The sequence below is a fragment of the Eleutherodactylus coqui genome, chromosome 10, assembly GCF_035609145.1.
Source record: "Eleutherodactylus coqui strain aEleCoq1 chromosome 10, aEleCoq1.hap1, whole genome shotgun sequence".
Lineage (NCBI taxonomy): Eukaryota > Metazoa > Chordata > Amphibia > Anura > Eleutherodactylidae > Eleutherodactylus > Eleutherodactylus coqui.
The window spans coordinates 59,119,195-59,129,638 of NC_089846.1; the positions used below are offsets into that span (position 1 = coordinate 59,119,195).

Genomic DNA, 10,444 nt, shown 5'->3' on the forward strand with positions numbered 1-10,444 from the left:
AGTGCTGGAGAGAAAACAGGATCATGATCAGAAGATTGAGACAAAAAATGCCACCAGCTCAAGAGGGAAATAGAATACCCAGACACTGCAAAAATTAAGAGCCTTCCTCAGCTTAACTGGGTATTACAGATATTTCATTAAAGATTTTATGAAGATTGCGGCCCTTTTGAATGAGTTATTGAAAGGGACACCAAGAGGCCCAAAGAACAGATCTATCTAATGACATTCCAGACTTTAAAAGAAGCTCTGACCACAGCCCCCATACTAGTGTATGCGGGCTTCTACCAATCTTTCCTGCTTTATACGAATGGCAGCTTTTATGGGTTAGGAGCTGTGCTGGCACAAGTGCAAGACGGACACGAGAGAGTGATAGCATATGCCAGCTGTTCTTTGAGGGAGTCAGAGTGCAATCTCAAAAATTGCAGCTCCTTTAAATTCGAACTGCTTGTGCTGATTTTAGCCATGACCGAGGAGTCTGGGGAGTACTTGACTGGAAATGAGTTACAAGTCTGGACTGATAACAATTCGCTAGTAGAGATGAGCGAGCCTACTCGGCCACGCCCCTTTTTCACCCGAGCACCGCAACTTTCGAGTACTTCCGTACTCGGGCGAAAAGATTCGGGGGGCGCCGTGGGTGAGTGGGGGGTTGCAGCGAGGAGTGGGGGGGAAGAGGGAGAGAGAGAGGGCTCCCCCCTGTTCCCCACTGCTACCCCCTGTGCTGCCACGCCTCCCCCCGGCGCCCCCCGAATCTTTTCACCCGATTACTGAAGTACTCGAAAATCGCGGTGCTCGATCGAGTAAATACTCAAAACGAGTAGATTCGCTCATCTCTATTCGCTAGCCAACCTAGATGTAGCCAAGCTCGGGGTGTTAGAACAGCAGTTGCTGGCTTGGCTCGCAAAATACAACTTAACCATCTCGTACCGATCCAAGAGTAAAAACACAAATGTCAATGTATGACCTAGTAACGCTCGAGATCCTCGTGGGGGAAGTAGATAAACAACTGGAGAATGAAGAGACTCCTGACTTCCAGCAATTTCCATCCTCTATGATAGTGGCATAGACACGTGGGGAGTCCTAACCCATTTGGCATTGTTAAGGAAGACGCATCATATCAGACGCAGTGGCGTATTCAGGGTTACTGGAATGCAAGCTCGTGTTCCACAACTAAATGCATTGCCCCACCCCGAAAATCCAGCATGTAACACCTTAGGTGAGCTCAGAGTATCTCACACGCCATATAAATACCAATCCCTGGAATCACTATGCCAAGGCTTGAAAAAGGTGTCACTCGAACACTGAAACGTGTTGCCTTGTTTCCCTGTGCCTTATGTTTGTGTCAAATAAACAGTTATTTGGATTTGGCTTCCCATTTTGATCTGCTAGACGTCACCCTCAGGCGGGGGGTATATGTTGATAACACACCCCCTCCATGTAAGTGGAATTACGCCATTGTAATTTATCCTTCTTATGAGGGCAGAAGGCTTTTTTCTCCCACATTGTGTCTTTCAAATGCTAAATGCAGTCAGATTCAGAATGAGGATCCCTGGCTGTGACAAATGAATGGCTGGATAATCCAAGGAAAGAAACTTGAAAAGGAAGATAGAGGTTGTCTCAACCCAGAAATGTCTTCCATGCTACATCAGTCTGAGTTCCTGCGGGTGAACAATTATGTTTTACATCTAAAAGTACAGCTTCCCATGGACATTGAACCATGGGAAGTGGGGATCCGGGAAAAATAGCAAAGAATATTGCTTGATAGGCCCATGGGCGAGGAGCTCACTTTGGAACTACCAAGACATTCTAGTGGCTGCAGCAATATATATACTGTCTGCAACTAGAGAAAACTGTGGAAAAGGTGTGCTAAGAATGTCAACTACGGGACCTGACCAAGAGTCCAGAACAGCTGCTCCCATCCAAACCCTGTGGTCTAAAGAACCCCTAGAAGTTTTGATGATTATAAACTCATCAAATAGTCATGAGTGGCCATTAACACTGTCCAGTCATAACAGATTATTTTTCAATATCAAACTACTAAATCCGCTGCATGAGCTATTTGCCAAGATTTCATCAGAGTCTATTGATGCCCAAAGCATATACACTCGGATCAGGGGGTTTGCTTCCAAGGGAAGGTCATGGAGGTGCTACAAAAATTGTATGGAATTGAGAAACCCCACACTACTCTGTATCACCCCAAGGGCAATGGAGCATGTGTATGCCTTAACCAGACTCTATTGTGGATGCAGCAAGCTCTAGAGAGTGATAAGAAAATTAAATGCCCTGAATATCTACCCAAGCTCAACAACAGCTGAGTTAATTCCACCACGAGCTACACTCTTTGGACGGCGTGGCAGAGAGATTGTAGAACCGAATCTGCAACAGCCTGCAAAGATATTGAGCTGTCAATCACCTCCTGGTTACTGTATGTGAGCACAGGCACCGACTTCAAACAATTTGGAGACTACTAAGTCGGCTCTTACAAGAGAAAACATATGCTGCAAAGACCCTGTCCAAGAGATGCCTCTACAACCTGGTGACAGCATGCTAGTCAAAGAGAAAATACCAAAACACGGACTGAGTGAACAATGGGAAGTAGAACCTTACAGGGTTGTAAAACAAGTCTTACCCTATGGTCCTGTGCACGAAGTGCCAGCTGAAAGTCCGATACCCGTCTACTAATTCTGCACAAAAACATGTAGAAGCCTGAATGGTTTAAAGAAACACCGCAGATGCCAGAAACATTGCAACTACTTGCAATACCACAACCAAACCCTGTGACAAATACGGAGGATGAACCTTGAAGAGAAGTGGTGGAGACCACCAGGAATATCCATGATTTTCTGAGCTACCAACATGGAGGTTTCCAACAGCAGGCCACCCCCGGAGACAAGAGAAGCACCAGAAAGTAGGCCAATACTTGCTCAACCGGAAGAAAATAGCCAGATCCCACAGGCCTAATGCAGGGGTTCCGCCACAGAGCTTCGCTGATGAAGAATTTGCCTGGTGAATGAATGTGCATCATTGATGGTACTGTAACAATGTATGTGTTTATGTTCACAGCTAACGTTTTCTTGGCAGGGGACTGACAAGTTTTGCTGGGGAGGCATGTAAAGGGCTACCTACAAAGTGTTAATACAGGCAGCCTCTGTGCATAGGGAATAGTGGATGGGTGTGAGCCTGCCCCCCCACCCCCCACCCCACCCCCTACATAAGTCCTACAGTCACTAGAGCTTGGCAGGAATGAGTGCAGGGGCTAGAGAGAGGTGCTCATGTGAAGATGGCTTGAGGGTGAGAAGAGAAGTCACTTTGAGGACTTAATGATGTTATTGTACACATCCCTGATTGAGAGGGATGTATTACTGAGCGAGAATCACAATAGTGGAAACAAAACCATTGAAATCAACGGTTTCGCTTTGTCCTGCTATGTGGCTGTGATTTTCAAATGGGCAAAATCACGGCCATCTGTTTAAGCCCTCAGCTCCAGATTCCTCTAACCTACAGAACCCATAGCAGACTGGTCTCCTTGGAGGTATACCACTGCTGCTATGTCACACACATTATAGTCTAACCCTAGCTGAGACCACCCTGTTGCCAATAGTGCTCAATGGCTTCTGTCATTGCCAATAGCTGAAGAGTCTCATCCTGGGAGTTTCAGACCACATTAAGCTCTAAACTACTAGTCTAGAAAGAATGCTCTGAATATAATATTATTATAATCTGTGTCCACAGTGTACAATTATGTATAATAATAAGACTGCGCCAATTAGCATTGTATTTAGGATTTATTGCTATGTAATATTAAATTAAATTCTATTTACCAATAGACCCTGCCATACCTAATAACAGGGGAATCATTACCACAAACACATAGTACTATATATACACCTATGACATTGGTAAGCTTACTATACTCCAAGAACAACACATCACTGTGATGGCACTGTGATCACTCCATACTAGTTACACAATTCTTGAAGCTTTTTAGGATTCAATGGATCAACCTGAAAGGGCAAGTCGGGAAAATGTAGGTACAATAAATCCTATGAATGGAATTACAATGTATATGATGGATTCTCATACTGTAGAATTGAGGCTTTTTAAAAATCTTTTGTCATCTGTTTGACCAATATATATCACAATCCCTATAGAAGAACAGTATATGGACTTTTTTATAAACGTGGGGTGCTCTCAATAGACCACCTCATTCATAGCTCTCAAGAAAATCCCTGCTATTGTACCAGTATTTGTGAGACACAGATTGGAGGGAATGTGGTTCCTTACATCTTATCTAATTGACAGGGATCAATATCATATTTTTTTATGATAGAAGTGTGCCCTCTACCTGTAGGAGCGCAAGTTGCAAATATTATATCTTTGCCCCCTAATTTAGCAGTAGAATTAACACTTGCATTTTCAAACAGTAGAGTTAACTTGGGCTAAAGGGGTTTTTTGGGATTTGAAAAAAATAAAGCTAAGGGAAAAAGTGAATAAAAAAAAAAAACCATTGCTCATCTGCCATTCCTACCGCTCTCATGGTCCCCACCAGTCTTTCCTAATTTTTCTGCAGTGTTGACATGCTGTACAACCTTGTAACAGCTGTAGCCAATCGCTGGCTTCAGCAGTGCAATGTGCGTGTACGGCATGAGACTGATAAGGCCAGTGACTGGCTACAGTGGTCGTGTAGTCATACGGCAGGGACCAATTAATCGTTAATCATTTAGCATATGATTAACATATTTTTTAGCGTATTTTCTACGCTCAGATTTTTTCCAATACTCTACTGTACTAATAGAAAATGCAGATGTGTTGTTAATTTGTCTTGTGCCAAAGTTATTGTCATAGAGCTTTAGAATCCTCATACAGTACAAAATTGTGGTAGCATTCCAAAACATTTCCATCAGCGGGTTATATTTCCTGGAAAGAGACCAATGCATGCACTAGCTAGTGTATGCAAGAACTGATATCTTAATTCACCTGCGTCCAGTATTTCAGCCAAACATGTCAGTATGGACAAAATGTAACAAACCAGGTCGAGAACTCCAAAGTACACAGAAGTGAAGGGACTCCAGACCAAAGACACAACCATGACCCCCCTTTAGTGCTAGTTGACACTCCAGTTATACTTGTTTGCGCCTGATCTCCCCACATCCTCATTTGCTAATGTGGTAGGGTCTATGGACATTGTATCCTTTTATAGGTTTACCATCCAATAAAAAATGGACTTAGCCAACCTGGCTGGGCACCCTTTCTTCAAGGAGACCATTAAAGCGGCATGGGCCATCTCTATGGTATGTTTATCCTTGATGATGAAGTAAAGATATACTCTGCAGATAATGTACATTTTGAAAACTTGTTGGTCATAACTTTCCTAATTCTGTATATTTATGGTAGGGTCTCTTCCCAGGATATACAGCTTTATGATGGAGATCTTTAGAAATTATACCATAATTTTTATTATACATGGAATCACGGATGATCCACGACTTCAGGTTATTATATTCTCCTTAGTTCTTCTCATTTATCTCATCACTCTCACTGGTAACATGACCTTCCTGTTACTTGTTTGCTTTGATCATCATCTCCACACTCCCATGTACATTTTTCTAGGTAACTTGTCCATTGTAGATATGTTATGTTCCACCATCACTCAGCAGAACATTCTTTTAAGCTTCATTACCAAGGATAAGTCAATTTCCTATATTGCATGCATGACTCAGATGTACATATTTGGATCGCTAACTGGCCATGAGTTATTGATATTGACGGCTATGAGTTATGATCGCTATGTTGCCATCTGTAGACCACTCCTTTATCACAATATCATGAATAAGAGAACATGTGTTCTTCTGAACTGTGCCTGTTGGACATGGGGATTTTTACAAGTCATGCCACCACTTGGGGTATTCTACACCTTTACTTGCTACTCATCCATGGTGATCAACCACTTCTTCTGCGACATTCTTCCATTGATGAAATTATCTTGTAATGACACTTCATTACTACACACCTTCTTTTATATGGAGTGTTTAGTTCTTATAGGCTCTACCCCATTCATTCTAACCTTCATTTCCTACATTTTCATCATTCGGAATATACTGAAGATTCGTTCTACTACTGGAAAACGTAAAGCCTTCTACACATGTTCCTCACACCTCACAGTGGTTCTATTGCTCTATACTACTCTTTTTAGCCAGTATCTGGCACCAGACCTGAAGGACTCCACAAAACTGTCTGCACTGTTTAACACAGCTGCTGTCCCTCTGCTAAACCCATTGATTTACAGTTTAAAGAATAAAGAAGTTAAAGCAGCTCTCAGGCGGAATTTGGTGCCGCTGAAATAGAACAAAAGCTACTGCATCGTATATATTTTTACATCCAAAGGCATGTACAGTATACATCCATGCTGCCCTTGAGGCTAGAGCCCTGTTTGCCTCATCTCTCTTTCCAATAGGTTGTGCAAAATAGAGCAGTCCCCTTCTTAATTTAAAGGAGAGAAGACCTGGGTCTCCGTTTCTTACAACAGAATGAATGGGTAATCCTATTAGGCACCTGTCCTTTTGTCTCTGAAATAGGGGCTATGTTGGCATGAGCCAAATTTTGATTTTATTGTGGATTTCCTAATATTTTGCACAATTGGACAACCATTTCAACTTTTCCTCCTTTTTGTGGTGTGACTATAACATTTAAAAAAATTCTAGACGCAAGCAGTTTTTCACAGAAATAATGTTTAATAGAAACATACATTATGAGAAAGGAGAAAAAAGGAAAACATTTGAAAGCTGAGTATATAGGCACTCAGGCAGAGCTGAATTAACCTCTTAACTGCACAGGCGTCTGGGTCTGCAATGGTGTATGGTTGCACTTTGCAGTACAGACATACTACAATGTATTATCATAGCGGTTATATGATTGTGGGTTCAAGTCTCCTATAGAGACATAAAAATGTGTAAAAAATAAAAATAGTGAAAAAAGAAGCATGTAAAAAAATGAATAGTAAAAAAAACCTTTTTTTGCCCACTTTTAAGGAATTGAACACACTGTTTATCATGCGTGGAAAATGTTTTTTTTTTTTTTTAATGGAGCCAAAATGCATATTTTATTCATTTTGAATTTTAAAAAAATGCAAGAAAAGTGATCAAAAAGCCGTATATACTCCAAATTGTACCAATAAAAATTACAGCTTGTTATGCAAAAAAAAGAAGCCCTCATAGAGCTCCACCAAATGGAAAAATAAAAAAATTATGGGATTTTTAATGTAGCAATGCCAAAAAAATGTTAAATGTAACAAAAAAAGGCTTTAAGGGGGGCATACACGCGCACTAAAACACACGTCTATTGCAATGCATTCCCTAAGGTGTGTTCACATGTCCATATTTTACAGGCGTGCGTCTGTAAAGATAGGACATGCGTGCACCATAGGGAATGCACGCATTGCCTTCAATGGAACCACTGCTTCCGGCAGCTCCATTGAAGGCAATGGTCTGCTGGCACCCCTTAATTGTTTTTCAGGGAAGAGCTTTAAATATAAGTCCTTCCATGAAAAACAACCATTTTAGTGTAAAAAGAAAATAATATTTATATATACTTACCTGTCCGCCACTGCTGTGTCCCCCTCGGGGATGAAGATCACATCTGCCACATGCGGCAGATGTTTTCTTTATCCCCGCTGGGAATAAAGAATTCCCTGCTGCACCTGTCACAGATATGATAGATGCAGCAAAGGAATTCTTCATCCCCGTGGGGAATAAGGAATTCCCTACCACAGCTGTCACAGATGACAGCTGCGGTAGTGGATCCAGCTGCCGGCACCCTGTAATTGTTTTTCAGGGAAGGGCTATAAATATAAGCCCTTCCCTGAAAAACAAGGCAAACTAGTGTAAAAAAAATACATACTTACCTTCCTTCAGCTGCTGGGCTCAGCTGCGTCCTCTCTGCACTGTCCCCGACTCTGCAATGCAGCTTTTTGTGCAGGCGGGGAATTCAAATCACCGCCTGCTGAAAGAGCTGCTTCCGATTGGCTGAGGCGCTCAGCCAATCACAGGCAACTCTCGCCTGTCATTCATTAAGCGAGAGCTGCCTGTGATTGGCTGAGTGCCTCAGCCAATCAGAGGCAGCTCTTTCAGCAGGCGGGGATTTTAATTCCCCGTTTGCTCAAAGAACTGCATTGCAGACAGCACAGAGAGGATGCAGTTGAGCCCTGCCAGCTGAAGGAAGGTGAGTATGTGTTTTTTTTTACACTAGTTTGCCTTGTTTTTCAGGGAAGGGCTTATATTTAAAGCCCTTCCCTGAAAAACAATTACGGGGTGACAGCAGACCACTGCCTTCAATGGAGCCGCCGGCAGCAGCCACGGATTTTTAGGAGTTGTTTTTTAAATGCTAGCCATGCTTAAAAATAATAAAACAAACTATACTCACCTGTCCCGTTCCACACAACTCCAGAGCCACTTATCATACTGTTGAATCTGTGTACAAGGTGCAGGGTCAGCTTGTGATCGAAACACCACATTGTTCAATTACAGACCTTAACAGTCTGTGATTGCACAGTGATAGGCAGCAGCAACTTGTAATATCCCATCAACAGGCTGACTGCAGCCTGCATATAGTGCACCAAGAGTATGAACTGAGAGGAGATGCTGGAGCTGCAGGGAGCTACTAATGAATATAGTCTGTTTTATTTGTCAGCATGGCCTGTATTTCAAATAAAAAAAATTTTAAACTCAGAAAGCTCTTTTTAGAGTCAGAAGAAGAAGGAAAGTTGGAGAATGATGTGCAGTTACATTTACTATCATCCCACTGTATTTTTTGCCTTCTTCTGGATCAAAAGTCCAGGTCCTTGAAAAGTTACACCTAACTGAGGTCACTGTGGTTAGACTTGGCATCACCTGCCTTGCTTGAAGACCATTTATTCCCCTTTTGAACTCCCTTGGGAATTAGCAGAATGTGAAGGGTTCAGGCTCTGATCCGAATGCTTAAATAATATGTTAAATTAGAACAACATACAGGTTGTCTATCTCCATCTCTACCATTATGATCTGTAGAGATTTTGAATAAGCAGCATGTTCACACTGGACAGGTGATTTGGTGATGCACTCTGCGGATTGGGTATTCTTAGGGTTTGGGTTTGTCTTGTTTCTGTATTTCTGTGTCATCTAAAACTTTCAATGAAAATTACATGACTAAAAAAAAAAAGAGAAGTTACACTTAATGAACATGATGGACAACCTACGTAATTATACTGTTTATACTACTTGGATTAAACCTTTTCAGAGCCCTTTTCACGTCTTTATTCTTTAGGCTATAGATCAATGGATTCAGTAGAGGAACAGCAGCTGTATTGAAAAGAGCAAAACGTTTCTTGGACTCCAAAGTGCTACTTAGGTTTGGGGTCAGATATTGGCTGAACAGTGTTGTATATAGCAGTGTGACCACTGTGAGGTGTGAGGAACACGTATAGAAGGTCTTCAGTCTTCCAGAGCTGGAACGTATCCTTAGTATGGCATGTATTATATATATGTAAGACACAAATGTTAGCAGAAATGGTATTAATATCATGGTAAGAAGTCCCTCGGTGAGAAAAAGGATCTCCAAAAAAGAAGTGTCATTGCAAGAAATTTTCATAATTGGAATAATGTCGCAGAAGAAGTGGTTGATTTCAATGGAAGAATAGCAAGAAAAGCACCAAACAATAACAGTGAAAGGAACAGTTTGTAAAGACCCCACAACCCAAGAGGCAGAAGCCAGTGTAGCACATACCTCGGTACTCATAATCATTTGATACTGTAATGGCTTACAGATGGCCACATAGCGGTCATAGCTCATAGCCGTCAATATCAACAGGTTAACACTAGCCAGGGAGCCAAACATATGCATCTGCACCATACAAGCAGCAAAAGAAACTTTTCTGTCTCTGGAAATAAAATGAATAAGGATCCTATGTAGTGCAATGGTGGAACAACTGATGTCCAGTATGGACAAATTGCCCAGGAAGAAATACATGGGATTGTGAAGCCGAGAGTCCAGACACGCAAGGAGAATGGTCAAGTTACTGCATAAGATGAAGAGATAAATTAGGAGAACTAGAAGAAAAATCAGAAGATGAAGTTGAGGGTCATCCGATATCCCCTTAATAAGGAAATATGTAATTGGTGTCTGGTTTGCTTGCATTGCAGCCATCAAAATCTGAATCAAATATATCTATATTACATAAGTGTACATAGGAGAGGTACTTAATATATAATGACAAAAGCCACACAATGATCTCTGGTTGAATAAAGTCAAGATAAGAGCCCTGCGGAAGGAACTCTAGAAACTAATGGGAAAAAAAACACAAATCCACATCCCATAGGAATGCATTGACCAACCACAGTTAATTAAATAGCCTTGGATGGTATTTTAAGTGATTTGTGGATTTCCCGCAGGGGGAAAAAACGCGGTATGCGCCATT

At 41.7% G+C, this 10,444-nt stretch overlaps 2 protein-coding genes across 2 annotated transcripts; one reads left to right on the top strand and one right to left on the bottom strand.

The window, feature by feature from the left end:
- Positions 1-5,420: 5,420 nt before the first annotated feature.
- Positions 5,421-6,341, top strand: LOC136581060 (olfactory receptor 6C3-like). The gene has a single exon (XM_066582051.1). It carries the CDS (start codon positions 5,421-5,423, stop codon positions 6,339-6,341), a length of 921 nt encoding a protein of 306 aa, XP_066438148.1.
- A 2,881-nt stretch (positions 6,342-9,222) lies between these two features.
- On the bottom strand, positions 9,223-10,164 carry LOC136581061 (olfactory receptor 2A25-like). The gene has a single exon (XM_066582052.1). The coding sequence runs from the start codon at positions 10,162-10,164 to the stop codon at positions 9,223-9,225; it is 942 nt and encodes a 313-aa protein (XP_066438149.1).
- Between the last annotated feature and the right edge of the window lie 280 nt (positions 10,165-10,444).